The sequence below is a fragment of the Colius striatus genome, chromosome 1, assembly GCF_028858725.1.
Source record: "Colius striatus isolate bColStr4 chromosome 1, bColStr4.1.hap1, whole genome shotgun sequence".
Taxonomy (NCBI): domain Eukaryota; kingdom Metazoa; phylum Chordata; class Aves; order Coliiformes; family Coliidae; genus Colius; species Colius striatus.
Genome location: NC_084759.1, coordinates 147,020,866 through 147,036,463, shown reverse-complemented (window position 1 = coordinate 147,036,463; position 15,598 = coordinate 147,020,866). Strand labels below are relative to the sequence as shown.

Genomic DNA, 15,598 nt, shown 5'->3' with positions numbered 1-15,598 from the left:
AGTCAAATATACGCTAAAATAACCGATCCTTTTCTGTATCTACTGTTACACCAAGGTCACCAATAAGATGACGTTCTCCTCCAGCTGCTACACTTGAAATGTGGTCTTTGTCTTCACTGCCAAACAAATGAATCACAAAGTGAGATTAACTTTACGTCCATAGGACCTTACAGAATAAGGTAGTGCTTTGCCGACTTTGTAGTGTCTTAAAAGCACTGGTTATCACACAGCATGTTTTTTTTGAAAACCCACTCTCTAAGAATGGAAGATTACCTCACTGTTTTAGAGTGTACAGTGTATGCTAACTTCACACTGCCAGCTATTTCTTTTGTGCTAAGTGAGCTAACGTATGCATCCCAAATCAGACAGTTAAGTAATGGGGTTTTTAAATACTTTTCTTTGTCTTTATTTCTCATTTCTCTTCCTAGAAATGTATGTGTAAAAGCAGGATCTTTTAGCTTCTGGTGATACTATCTATTGCTACTGTCCCACATGAAATCACCTTTCCCAATTTGTTTGTGAGGTACTTTCCATAGTCCTCATCAGTGCTATCGTGAATCAGATTCTACCGTCACATGGCAGCAAACATTGAATCTAAGAGTAAAATATTCTGTTCTTACACAAATGGCACAGTTAATTTTTTTTTTTCCAGAGAAAGGTTTTCCTGGGGAAGTCAAAAAAAACCTGGAAATACAATCATGTACTTTTGTCAGAGTCCTAGTTTTGGTAGCTGCTATCCTTTCCCTGTAAATGTTCAAGTGAATAAGGATAACAGGGATTTAGTGACTGATGGGAGTTGAACGATGACTATTTTATTGTCTGATTCACACTGTTCTCTAAATGTTCTTTATATTCTGCTTTAAAGTTTGGAGGCAATTCAGAGGATTAATTCCTTTCCTTCAGCGTAATTACGTGCAAACATCAGGCTTCTCAAATACTGGAGGTTTTTTGAGAGGAGAATATGAAAGTGACCTAAGTGTTCGTCACGTAAATCACACTGTTGTTTTTGTCTTTTCCTCCCTTTTTGTACATACACTCCCAAGTTTTCTCTTGTGTATCTGTGGGTTTATTAAATGTGTTTCATTTCTAATAAATAACAAAATATAATAATAATAATAACATAAATTGTGTTCCCCTGTGGGAGGAAATTCAGGAAAAGGGAAAGCTGGCATGTTATTACATGTCTCTTGCAATTAATGGTGGTGGCTGTCCTTGCATGTGTTTGAAAGCAGCGGGAGGAAAGAGAAGGGAAAGGAAAGGAGAAAAGAGGAGGAGGGCTTTCAGACTGAAAGGAGAGACAGTATATTCTGACCTTCTCGTTAGTCAATGACAGCTTCATTTAATATTTAACCACAGAGCAAAGCTGAAAGAACCACACTCTTACATAGTCATGTATTGTATTCTTCTGAGACATGGAATAGAAAGAAGTCTGAAGAGTTAGGGTCTTGTCAGTGTGATGCAAATAGAGTGTACCACAGGACCAAATGTCTTCTCTTTGCTGCTAAGTAATTTACATGAAAGCATTGCCAGGGCTTTCAGTAAACACTGTTTGGAAAGGTGTGGCATATTTTTGGGATGAAGTGTAGTCCGCGTCTGAGATGCCTGTATCTCAACCTCTTCTTTCAGTGCAGTGGCAATGAAAAGCATCACACCTAAATGAACTGCACAAAATGTACATAACTTTTCCTTCTTTGTTCTACACTGACAGCCTTCTTTCTGCTGATTTTTTTTTATTAATTGCACAGAAACAGAGCTCTACTTTCTTCTTGTCTCCTGCTTCCAACAAAATTTTGTGTTGTCGTTTGTCTGCCCTACAAACTTGACTGTGTATAAAGATGAAAAAAAACGATATTTGCTTTTAAGGTTCTCAGATACAGCACCTCACTCAGGTGGGAATTGCTAGCAGGATCGGAGGTCAACAAGTGGAGATCCCCTCAGGCAGAGCAGGGCATGGCCAGCCGGGGGGGCCAGGGTGGCCCCAGTACCGTGGAGAGGATGAATATGCTAGGCGAGATGCAGTGAGTACTGTGTTACACATTTGCATAGTTTCTGAAGTAGTGATATGTTTGGGTATTTTTTTTTCCTGCGTTGCTGTTTGGAACTTTTTCCCCCTGGAATACTTTCAGTTGCTTCTCTGACATTCTTTGCTTTGCTCTGCTCTTCGAAACCCGCGTTAGCTCTTCTAACTTTTGCTTGCTGTTCCTTCGCCTTTGCTTCTCTCTAACTGCTTTCTCTCACTTTACCCTAACCTCTTTTTTGTTTTTCTCACTTGAGGCCTTCACCCATTAATTGCAGTTCACCCAGTTCTACTTCTGAGCTCCAGCAGAGGTGGATACTGCTTTCCATTTTCTTCTTTGAAATACGCCTCTATTTTGAGATCGTTGTAAGTAGAAAACATCAAACTAAATTGTCCCAGACTACCGTCCTGCTTCATATTGGTACAGTTACTTGTCTTCTGTATAAGTGTGCCAACAGCAGGAGTGAGGGCAATGGGATAAAGTACATACTTGCGCATAACAGTACAGGTGTTTCTAAACAAGTTATTTTCCCAGCCTCAGTCAGCAGGATGTGGTAAATTCATATGTATTCATTTACCAGCGTTGCCTAGGCAGCCATCATGGTTTCACGTTCTTGGCAATGGTGCTTCTAGAGGTTGACTCAACCAGCTGTATGAGGTTGAAGATAGTATATATCCAGAAAAGAGAGTTGCTTGCTACGAGTCTATGTTTGGTGTGCTTGGATCTTGAAGCAGATTGACCTGTGATGGCTTTATTGTAGTACTCTTGAGAGTGACATCTTTATGTGCCTTCTTTTGCTGCTTTCCTTAAACTGTCATTCTTCTTATTTCTTCCTTGAGGGAGGAAGGAAAGATCTCCTCCTTTTGCGTACTTAGAGCAATGTGTGTTCACGCTACTTAAAGTTGCTTTGCAATATTAAGTAGTATCAAAATGGCATTGCAGAAAGGAAATGCAACGGAATTTTGTCTTTAGATTTTGGTGAAACTAAGCTACTGCTACTCATTCCAACAAATTTGAAAGAAGCAGCCTAAGTATTTTCATAACTGGGCAAACTAGACACAAACACTACTGATACCATTCAAAAACTTCAACTGTCAAGACATATTCAAAAGCAAATAGACATATTTCCCTAATTTAACTTGCCATCTGTACTTGGAACTGTGGTATTTGAGTGGAAGAAAGTCATAATTTCAGTTTGCATCTATAAAAAACACTTGAATGTGAGATCTTAGTGTCTCTCCTATTCTATTTTCTGAGGCATCTCTAGGTTACAATTCATTGCCCCTTCTTATCATTTGTCTGTCTTTTCTGAAAATGACTTTGCTAGACCTGTGGGCCTTTGCCTTCACTCCCCCATGTTCAGCCATTGCTTTCTTAATATTTTCTTGCTAGAGCTAACATGACTGAAAATTCAGTTACAGACCCATTATCTGAGACACTATGCAAACAGCTGTTTTTTACATCAGTTATTTGCACAAATATAATATGATTTGATTGCAGTTTGCACCTTAAGTCACGTTTTCAGGTGAATACACATCACCTCAGTCCAGGTCGACTTTCTTTTAATTAACCAAATCCTTGACTTTGACAGAAATTTTTGCTCGCTGGTTGCTGCAGTTAATATGTTACTGCTATGTAATATTTTTACTGTGTTTTTTTAATTTTTTTTAAAAAAAGGCAAAAGGAGGAGATCATGGACTAGAACTATGAGTATGGTGTCATTTAGTTGCAAGAGGGCTCACCTTGTGCCAGTACTTTCCTTTTCCTAAGAGGAATTCTTTCCTTTTTTGCAAAGGATTATCCACATTTAGAAAAAAAGCATTATGAGATAACCTCTAGCCTTTTAGTTTTCTGTATTTAAATAATTACCTTCAGAGTTTAGATTCTTTCACTAGGACAGAGCTCTAAATTTGTCTTTTCTTGTTTTGGAAAGGAGGTCCTACTTCACGAGGGTCATGTTCCTCACAGTGCAATATCAAACTGATCCTTTGCAAACAGTCTTACTATTCCCTCGTTCTGAGCAAGTTTCTAAAATTAAGCTCTGCATTTAGGAAGATCAGATCTATAGCGTTCTTCTGTTCTTCTCATCTGAAAACTTGAGAGGGATGTGTGTTCTTGCAATGGTTTTTTTGCTCACATATTATTCCTGCGGTCAACACCTGATTTTTCACTGGAATTTGACCTGTCACTTGTATCTCCTGACCCAAAACTAGTGTGCAGGTTACCATCAACTCACTTGAATTCTCCATCTTGAAGGCCTAGGCAACCAGGATAATTACAGCATTTCCTTAGCTGGCACAAAGTAAAATTCTGAGCAAGTAGTCATTCGAGCAGCAGAACAAGTGAAACCTGGTTTCTTACAGGTGTATGTAGTGTCTTGCATATCTACCACCCTACTACCACTTGGCATCACCTTCTAACTATCTACGATCCACTGTAGCTCTCTACTGTTCTCCCAAGTCTTCTCCAGGTTTCTGTTATTTTCCCCTTGTCATTTTGCTCTGTTTTTATACTCTGGCTGCCTACCATAGTGTCTCTAAAGCATCTCACCATACTTCAAGTTGCCTCTCATGTCCCATTGCAGTCCCCTATGAGATACATGCTGGCTGACAGGTCTGGCTGTGCACAACTTAACTTGGCCTTTCTGCCACTCAGAGGCAGATTCAAAGACAGTACAAATAAGATTATGTCTAATTAGCTACTTATTTTTGTGAATTTTATGATACATCAATTCGTATGTATACCTACATACATGTCTATGTGTGTATTTGTACATCCAATCCATCTGAAATTAGCCACAGAGTCGAACAGTTATTGAATGGAGATGAACAAATTCACAATGTGATCTCATGAATATTCATACCTCAAGATGTAAGAGTCAATAAAGATATTTTTGTCAATTATACAAAAATTTCTGTATAAAAATGTGTAATTTATAGACAATATATAAAAATATATATTGTTAAATATATAATAGTATACATTTATATGGGGTATTTTACTTAAGGAATTTAAAAGTAAAAAAAACACCACCAACCAAAATTCTTCCAGCCTTTCTACTCTCCTTATTTTGTTGTTATAGTTTGTATAGGCTAGATTTCTAAACCAATCTGGTTTTGAAGGTTCTCAGACCTGTTTAATTTTTTATTTTATATATGAAATCACAAAATGCACATTTTTTTTTCCCTTTTTTGAGACAAGTTTAAGAAAACTTTGATAGCCTTCATGTTAAAAAAATACCACTCTGGTCATCAGCTGTTCTTCTTAACTTTCTTTAGGAAGCCATTTTTATGCTGCTAATTCAGTGCAGTATGAGGTAGGAGCTGAATCACGTTATGCATTTTAGTGTAAAAGTAACAAGAACATGATTTAAGTTGCTGTTAAGACTTCTGTGTCAAGGAGTGTTTGCCTTTAATATTTTTTTATGTCATTTCTTCTCTATCAACCCACAGAGTACTTGTCAGATTTGCTAGCTCTGGACTGCACATATAAATTAGTTTCAGGTTTCACTGCCAAGCAAATGATTCTGAACAATGAAGAGACCCATTCATTCCTTTCTGATACTAAAATTGCCTCCCTTTTGGAAGCAGACAGACAGGGTGATACTTGGAAAACCCTTACCTATCATTCATCTATTAAATCCTCTTTTCTTCTTAATCTCTCTCCCCAAATTAACTGTATAAATGATGAGTGTTGTATATGAGCTGTGCAAGAGAGGCAGAAACTATTATTAGTTCTCCTTCATACAAAATGGCTTAGATTTCATTCATTTCTATTGTGAGAGATGGTAAGGAACATCATCTTGTCTGTTTTTGTGTTCCCTGCACATGGCTGCCACAGTCACTCTAGGCCCCCCCATATCCCTCCTAGGCTTTGCTTTGTAATCCCTTCATTCTCCTCCCCACCAAATCTTCTTCTTGCTGACCTTGCTGTCCTTTCTTCCCTCATCAGATTGCTCTCTCTGCTACTACTGAAGGCTTATCCACAGAGAAAGATAGTGCTCTAAATTGTGATCATTGTGATGCGAACTTGCTGCAGCTGGCTGCTCCTCAACCCCAGCGTAGGCCCTTTGGGAGGGGATTACACTGCTTTGCTCCCAGTTTGGCCTTTTCAGGGTGTGTTGGAAGTCCTTTGTGTCCAGTGGTTTCTTCTGACTGTCTTTCAGCCTTCAGCAATAAGAGGAAACATGCTTCGAGATTTTCGATATGTACCTTGTTTGTGTGCACAGTGGGAGTTGGTGCAGTCACCTCGTGTATTGTAAATTCATGCTTTGTTTTAGTGTAAGCAGATATTTTTTCCAGTCAGACGAGCCTACAAAGTCAAGTTTCTGTTTTGTTTCTGTCCTGTTTTGTAAGAAAATATATGTTACTGAATAATTGCAGAATTAACCCCTTTCTACTTTGAAAGAATGACTGTCCCTACACTGGGATAGTGTTTCTCATGCATGGAAAGTAGCTGTCAACTGTAGAAAAAAATGTAATCCTTCCAATTTGAATAATTGTCTCCCTCTGCTTCTTCTGTTGACCGTGTTTTCCTGGGCACTGGTCAGTCACAGAATCCTCACAGATGTACAGTCTGAATAGGCAAGCCAGGCAGAGAAAGGGAAGGTGAAAGTTGTAGTATCTCTACTTATAGATAATATGGAGAAATGACAGCCCAGAATAGAGCTAATTTGCCTGCTGTCTTTTAGGAAGTTGATGGAAAGGCAAGGAAAGGGAAGTTAATTCTGTTGACTTCCAGTTGTGCTTTTTTTTTTCTCCCCACTTTCTTCCACTTCAGTTTCTAAACATGCCATAAATTAGAAAGGAGAGTCAACCTTTTTTAATGGATGCTCAAGGAGATTTTGAAGTTCTTTGAACTTGAGGCAGTCCAGCAATTTTGTGTATCCTTTTTTGGTTTTGTGCTCCATAAGAGAAATGACACATTGATACAAGAGAAGAACAGTGGCAGCAGATAGAAGCATCTCCATGCTGCTTTCCCTCTGTTCTTTGCCTTTTTGCTTTCTTGTCTTCTCTGGAATTAACATGTTTGTTCAGAAAGTACAATAATGCTTTCTACCTTTTTCCAGATGCATATGCATGGACACCAAGAATATTCCTCCTCACCAGTATTCCAGATGCCGAGGACTTCAGCCAGGCAGCCTTCGGCACCCCCTGCTCAGCTTCCACACAACAACCTTCAGGGCCAGGGGCTTTGCTACACCACCAGTTCCACTGAGGACCTCCAGCCAGGTCACTCTTCAGCCTCTCTTATCAAAGCAATTAGAGAAGAACTTCTACGACTTTCTCAGAAACAGACAACAGTGCAGAACTTCCATAGTTGATTTAGCATTCCCTTGCAGATCTGCCAGGTACCTGCTTCCTATGGAAGCAAAGACTTAGAGGAAATATCAGCAACATTCTTCTCTCAACAGAATGAACTTTTGCAGCTCTGTCAGAAGCACTCTGGAAAAAAGGAAAAAGGCAGTGAAATGAGTTCAGTAAGGAGAGATGGGGGGCAAACAGCGAAAATCATCAGTGTCATCACGAGTAATATTAATTAATCTGCTAATATTACGGTGCTCCTCTTCTCTCTCTACCTTCATTCAGCCTAACAAAAAAAAATAAGACCTTAGGTCAAGAAGTCAACACTCCAGCAACAAAAAACTCACAGGAACACACTCCAAGTATGATAGACTCCTGTTTCTAAGGAAGTAGATGAAGGTTTGAATAAATTGAGGTGACATTTTGCAAGAGCTTACAAGTATTCTGATCTCTAGTGTTTACGGTGAACTGGTTTCTGTTGCTGTACTGCAAGATTACAAACTGCATCAGCTCACGGGTGTTCAAGGTGTGATCACACGTAGGAATCACTTTGGTTGTCGGGAACAATGGGACCACTTAGAGTGAGAGTCTTTGAGCTACTTGTAACAACCTGGAACAATAATTGTTATAGCTCTGTGCTTTGGAATGGAGCTACCCTCTGCACTCTTCCTTGTTTTTCTTCTGGTGCTGAAGCTTCAAGTGTTCCTTCATCTTCAATGTTTGCAAAATGAAACATTGGCCTTGTATATCTAAGAAAATATCTGTAGACATATTCAGGCTGGAAAAACAAAGCAAAGCAACCAGACAGAAAGGGCTTGGTATTTATTTCGTTTCAAAATTATTGAAAACTAGGAGAGGAACACTCAGCCACAGTTGAATTTGGGGAACTGTGTATGTTTATCTTCAAAAACCATGTTAAAATATTCTGTGCTCTTGAAAGACCAGCGATAAAATATTGCCACTCTGTAGTTTGCTTTGTGGACAGAAAACAATCCAGCCTGACTGGTATAGGGTCACCAGCATTACATTCTAAATCGATGTCCTAAATCATTGCTTATGTTTGGATCTGAATCATTTTAGTGAAAGTCAGTGACAGTTTAGAGCATTAACATAGGCTTAGATTTGCAGTTTTGAGACAGTTTTTATATTTATACTTGTTTCCACTGTCCCTTTGGACAAAGGGTAAGCATTATCCCCATGGTTAAGAATGGTACGTGCCATGGAACTGTTTGTCGCTGGTTTTTTTTCCAGAGGTTTAATTTAATATTAGCTACAATTTTACTGCTATTTGGCCATTGCATAACTGTAACTGACATAATACACGTGGAAATTTTACTTAAGTCGTGATTTGTTGGAGTGTTTTTATTTTCAGATCAGACTGAGCTAAAGCTAACACACTGGCACAAAGATAGAGAGTAAGCTCAGTGTTTGTCAGGAGGCTTGGGAATCTTGCCCTGGAAAGACTGAAAAGCAGAACTGCTCGGTACTGCAGTGTGGCTATTTCAAATGCTAGTGGATGGCAGTTATAAAAAGTCTAAGGATCAACAGCCTGCCAAAAAGATCACTGGGCAGTTGATCAGGGTAGAAATGGCATTGGTAAAATACAGCTGTATATCACTGGTATAGATGGTAAGGTGATCTTTGGCTGCTGAATCTGTTCCTGGTTCCAGCACACAGTTAAACGTAACTGTGACAGGACTAACTCAGATTGAAAGGAAAACAGGTAGGAGGTCACCGTGGAAGAACCCTACATACCTTGTTCACGAAGTGTGTACCTAATATCCATTGCCAAAATCAAAACTAGGAAGCAACTGACTGCTCACTGGTATGGAAGAAAAGTCATGTTATGTTATGCTTCCCCTCTTTAATAGGAAGTAATTTTTCTGTTTACCCATGCTTATCAAAAGGCTATATGAAACTGTTTTGAGGGACTTGCTGTAGTGAAGAAGTTTAAGTTAATTTCCAGTTCCCTGGCCAATACTTAAAGCCCTTGTGGGCACTGATTGAAGTTTGAATGGAGTCAGAACACCAGCATGATTGTGAACAGCAGTTAGCAACAGGTTACTATGCTTGGAATTTTATAAACTTTTTGTTTGAGAATTACTTCTAGGATAACAATAAAGAAATGTTTATCTCCTGCCAAGTTTGTAAACATGAATGTTGCCAATATTTCTACCAAATGTCAGGTTTCACAGGGCAAAGAGTGTATCAAGCAATGTTAATTTGGTCTTTTTGCCAGTGTTGAAGACTGACCGTTCCTAAATGTTCCTATTAAAACCATTGCTTTTATAGCCCATATCCTTCACCAGCTTAACTTTGCAGTGAGATCAGAGGCTAATGCTTATAATATAAGCATGTTACTGTGACTTCATTTCAAGAAAATGTGGGTTTCTAGAAAGTAAGTTCATGGTCTGGCTCCTGGTTCCAGCTGTTTAAGAAGAAAAATGAAATAAGAGCTTTGAAAGTTAGAGGTACTTACGCCATTTCTCATTCAGTTTTACTAGTGATTGCGATACTTTTATGATATTCCATCTTTTTAAGTTTGGAAGAATATCTTTTTTCAGTCCCAAATATCACAAAGAACACATATGGGACAAATATGTACTGGTAAATGAAAGGGACATTCTGGTGCAAAAATCACTCTTTAAAAAACATTAAAAGTTCATGGGGAAGGACAGTAAACTATTAAGACGTCAGAAAGCTATGCTCAAACTGACTGAAGACCTGATCCACTGTTCACAAAAAGTGGTTTGGCATAGCTTGTATCTTCATGGAGTAATACAGAAGTGACCGGTTCCAAGAATGGCATGAAGAAGAGACCCACACTTTACTTTGTGCAGCTACAGGAAAAGCTGTCTTTTTCATCTGCTACAGAAGGACACTGTGGGATGTATGTGCCAAAATATGTGTTTCCACCTGGAAATTCAGGGGAAAGAAGGTCTATAATTTTCTAGATCCACACATGCTTGAGATCTTTTGCCAATTGTTTTTTATTGCCCTATTAAAAGAGTGGGGGACAGGGAGAGGAACCCAAACCTTTTTTTCCTGAAACTGAAAATGTCCTGGTTTTAAGTAGCTGTTAATGAGGCTACAAGTTTCTGAAAACACTGATCAGAGAAGTTGGTACAGGCACTGAAAAGCTGTTACCAACAGTTACATCCATTTCCATGACTAAACCATCTGGTTCATGGAATTCTCAGGAGCTTCTCTTGCTTCACTGTTTTCCTTGACATTTGTGTTTAGTCTGTGTTTAGTTTGGCATATAGAAGAACTTGGCGAGATGATAGCTATGTAATTTAGCTTGGTTGGTTCGCTTTTCCTTTTCATAGCCAAAATGTTGACCTCTAGCCTGCTTCTTGATTATCTTTGGAGCCAAGTGAAATTTCACAATCATTTTCATACACTCAATATGAAAGACGGGGCAAACTTTGTACTATGAAATATTCTCTACTGGGATGTAACACATGGTCCTGCCAGTGATTGTGGGCATGTGACTCAGCAAAGAGAACCTCACTTTTGGGAGGAGTGAATTGCCTAGGTGCTGGGCTGATGTTAAATACTCCACTTTGGGACTGTAAGTGGAATTTCACAGACCCTTCACAAGGTATTATACTTGCAATGGTTTGGAACAGGCTTCGTCTATAGTGGTTGGAGAGCACCAGCATCACACAAAGTCTACATATCTCTTCTACACTCAAAGGAGAGGTTGGCAAGAGCCCAATATCATCAACCTTTATGCACACACATAAATTTGTAAATAGATCAGTCACCCAGAAGTGCACATTCATGCCAAGTGCTGAAGGCAGTGCCTTTAAATTAAACCACTGACAGCAGGTTTACAGCATTGTCTTCGAAAGAGACTGTTTACAGGGATCGTAATTTCTCAAGAACCACACTGTTTGTGTGTTAACTCGTGGCTTGAAACCACGAGATGGATTACACTGATAAGTGTTCAAGTCCAAGTGAAGTCACTAACTTTGTGATGTGAATGGCAGTAGGCAGATGAACTCATTTTTTTTTCAGTCTTACTCTCCTGCCATTCTCCCCTTTTCCAGCTTCAAAATTTTTTCAGCTCATAGAAGAAATGTCTGTTTCTCTCTCCATGGCCTTATCAGAAGTTCTTTGTTAACAGATGCCAGTCTTTGAAAAAAACAAATCTTAGCCAAGAGCTTTGAAGTGGCAGGATGAAGAACATTTGTGACTTTGAGGTGGTAACGTGTTGTGGGCCATATTTTCAAGGCAGCAATGAAATAAACGGATTTAAAAAAACTCACAAAACAAAATGCTTGTTGTTTTCTGAATCTTGGGGATCCCTGCTGCCCTGACTCAAGCTGGTTCCGTAACGCAAGGCCAGTTCTGTGCAGTCATGTGCAGCTTGCAATGCTGGTCTATACGAATGAGGAACATCTCTCATCAGTGGAACAGGCTGCCCATGGGGGTTGTGGAGTCTCCTTCCTTGGAGGTCTTCAAGACCCGCCTGGACATGTTCCTATGCGACCTGATCTAGGTGAACCTGCTTCTGCAGGAGGGTTAGACTAGATGATCTCTAAAGGTCCCTTCCAACCCCTACCATTCTGTGGTTCTTTGATCAGTGAGGTTCTCAAAAGCAGTTCACTGTGGCTGCAGAATTCCATGACTGTTTAAATGTGCCTGGAGAAAGGTAGCAGCTTCAAAGAGCTTAAATGTGCAAATAAAAATGCAGTTCCCTGTTGTGATGAGTATCTTTTCAGTCTTTATTATATTCTATTTAAAAATAGGGAGGAAACCCAGAGGATGTATTCTACTGTTACCAGTCTGCTGTCATTAATGTATTCCACTGTCTGGAGATCTTAAATACCAGGGGAGCAGAAATTAGGACTGTTTTTGGCAATGCTGATGAAGATTCACTTTATTTTTGTAGTATTTTGGTGTGAGTGCACTTGAGCACTTGAAAAGTTAGATATCTCTGTTATAGTGAGTGTCCTTTGAAATGCAGCTTATGTCAGAAGAAAGACTGTAAAGAATTTTCTTCTGTATCTCTGACACTAATTCAATGAGAGCAGAACAAGCTCAGCTTGTGACAGCTCATAGCAATAGGACTGGTAGTTCAGATCCAAGTGTTGGTCTGCATATTGTCCCCGGTCCCATCTTCATGAATTCTACTGAAAACCATTGAGTCATGTGTATGCTTCAGAGGAATTAATCCTACAAATTCTTTAGTACAGTTTAGAGTGCACTTGGCAAGATGTATCTAGCTTGACACATAAGTCCCAGGGTGAGTTTACTCAGCCTGAGAGTAAGAAACTTGAGAAGCAAAAATCCTGTGGACTTCCACTACCTTTTCAAAAGGACTTTTCCAGAGTACAGCCGCAGTCCTGTGAATCCCACAGAAGACTAATAGATGATGAAAAAATTAGTAGTAGAACAATGCGCATTTCTTTGCACTTCACATTTTTCAGAGCTGGAATGTTTTGTCTTGATTTCGTGTTACTTCTTCTTGATACTCATTACATTTAAAGCATGTATTTTCATTTGTAATGGCCACTCCTGTTTAGTTTTTAGTAGTTCTTACTCCACAACTGGAAGTTGATATTTAGGCTGTTAACATCTTGCCTTAATAAGAATAAAATGTTGGCACATTTGAATAAATGCTCTGAAGAGTCTTTAGAAATGAATGCTAAATCTTTGTGGATTCCTGAAATGGTGGTTTTCAGGTTCATTTGCAGTAATCCTCTTATTGCCACATGTAGAGCAGGCAAAGTGAATTTAGAATTAAGAGAGTAGAAAAGAGGCTGAAAGATGAAAATGATTGTTTTGCATTTCCAGCATGCATGTTTCTTAAGAGCTCTCTCATGTTCCCATGAAAACTAAAGTTTCCATCCCAAAGCTTCTCAGAAGTTGGTTTTCCCATCCAGGCTGTTTGAACATTTTTAGTACTCTGCATGATTGAAAACCAGTAGCTGAATGTTGTTTGTGTTTCAGGCAAGACTTCTTTTTATTCAAGGAGAATTAATGCAGTGTTATATTTGGCAGTGCTCTGCACTCTTTTGGTCCTGAAGTGCAGATCTGAATGCAACTTGACTAAAGGAATAGGACTTTTTAAAATAACTGTGATAATAAAAACTCAGGAAGCTTTTGTCCTTGAACTTAAGGAAAAGGGAGAAAGAATCATGGATTAACCACTAACAATATTACTTTAGCATGGTTGCTAAATATGAATTTGCTCAATTTGGAGCAATAGAGTTGATTTAGGCATCCCAATTATGGCATTTGTTAGTCCATGCAATCCTGGATAAAATGGTTTCAGGTAAGTTGTGTTCCATTTTGCATGGAACACTTCTTGTCAAGCATTTCCATGAATGAGTTTGATCCTCATGATAGTTTCTGTATTGATGTTTCTGGGCTTGATGACAACAACTTAAGAAAAAAATGAAGATTGAAGTTGAGGAGTCTTGCATTTAGGGAATTTCTACGTGTGTAGTCAAGTATTTACATTATTGTTATATCCTCCTATACTTCACTACCACATAGAAGAAAAATTGCTCAGATGCTGGAAAGCATGTTCTTGCTTTTGCAGAGTAGAACTGCAAAGAAGAGAAGTTGTTTGTCACTTCCAGCAGACAGCATTGCTTATACAACATTGCCAACAATCATTTCATTTCTTCCTGGGAGCAAAACGTGCTATTTCCTGCACTTGAGGAGCACTTAACACTAGTGCCAATGGGCAGGGAATGAAGGAAAGAAAGCTGAAATGGATAAAGTCTGGGAGATATGGCCACCAAAGAGCACAGAATAACATTTAACTAGGACTTGGGGATTAGAGGAACTGTCTTCTATATGCTTTGTGTTTAAAAACAAAGCCACTCATATAAAATAGTTGAAGGGTGACACACTGTGTTTAAGTTGTTTCACAAACTCAATTGTGAATTTGTGAAGTATGTGGAAAATACAATCAATGGCAGAGAGAAGACTGGGAGGAAACCAGAGTGATTGTAATCACAAGGAGAAAGTTGAAAAGAAAAAGTCATAGAAAGGTATTGCTGCATAAAACAATCTACAGGCCTCAAAGGATTAATTTCAAAATGCCAGGGGGAAGAGCTGTTGCAAGGGAGCTCAGTTCTATATCAGAAGGGCACTAGATTTCACCAGTGAGCTAGGCAGAGGAGGGGAGGGAAAGGGAGGATTACTGTATGCAGCTTTTTTCATCTTCCCCAACTACCTGCTGCTGGGAGGCAGAAGTGGACTAGACAGGCCTTTGATCCCACCTTTCTGTTGCAACAGCATACAGAAGCGGTCTGTATAGCCCATGGCGTTTTCATCTAAATTAGGTTATGAATTGCCCTTGCCTCTTTTCATTCCCTCAAGTAGCAAAGCAGATTTTGGGGGGAACCTTAGGAGAGACAGAGAAATTGAGGGATTTGCGACTGGCGCAAAATGAGTGATGTTTAGTTCATGCTGTCCCCAAAATATGCATCTGTCAGGTTTACAGATAGATGTGACTTTACTACACATAGTGGCAGAGAAGGAAAGTGTAAACTTTTACAATTAGTTTAGTTCTTTAGCTCTTCGAGCAAAGGGCACCATGACAAGCAGAATGTGGGGTTTGGAACAGAGGTTTGGTTGCTCGTCACTGAGACTGGGCACTTTTCCCCTGTGAATGCAAAGAAGATTTCGTTTTGGAGGGAGAAATCAGTTCTGGGGGAGTTTTATGGCAGAAAGACAAAGGGCCTCATTCTGATCAGTGAGCAGAATGGTTAAGAAAATGTGTCTCTTCATACAGTCCAGTTGGACACAGAAGTCTCCATGTCTCAGTTATTTTTTTTTCTAGGCTGTTTGCAGATTTGGGAAACAATACTGCTTTGTTTACCTCATGTTTATTTCTGCAAGATTATTATGAAATACGAGTTGGAAATAAGCTCTTTGAAAAGTGTATGTTTCAAAGAGCTTAGGGCTTGATTCCGGGATAGAAACCTGCAGTGAGGTTTGAATTCTACAGCAGATGCTGGTTGCATTGATACCACCTCCAGGATCTGGAGTGTGAGGATGAGAGGCTGGTTGCTTCCCAAGAATTTCTGCATTTCATTCCTTGGCTGCAATTAATTACAATAATTTCCTGAAATCCTAGTTTTTGTAATGGTTTTGTCAAAATTCCCACAGAATCTTGGTACAGAGCACCTTTTCTTATGAATTTAACCTCTCTGTGTGCATTTTGTGCAAGCAGGAAGCTCTGATGCTTGCCAGTTTTTGTCTCTCTAGTGATTTTGCAAAGTGTAATCATTGTAAAATGCAATTGCTTAA

The 15,598-nt window shown here is 39.2% G+C and overlaps 1 protein-coding gene across 2 annotated transcripts in view; it reads left to right on the top strand.

Moving 5' to 3' along the window:
- The window catches only part of KIAA1549 (KIAA1549 ortholog), a 144,730-nt gene extending 135,016 nt beyond the window's left edge, over positions 1 to 9,714 (top strand). For both annotated transcript variants that reach the window (XM_062011122.1, XM_062011114.1), the window contains exons 19-20: positions 1,864 to 2,018; positions 7,087 to 9,714. In XM_062011122.1, coding sequence (XP_061867106.1) covers positions 1,864 to 2,018; positions 7,087 to 7,341 — 410 coding nt within the window. In that variant the 3' untranslated portion in view covers positions 7,342 to 9,714. The remainder of the gene's footprint in view (positions 1 to 1,863; positions 2,019 to 7,086) is intronic.
- The last annotated feature ends 5,884 nt before the right edge of the window (positions 9,715 to 15,598 follow it).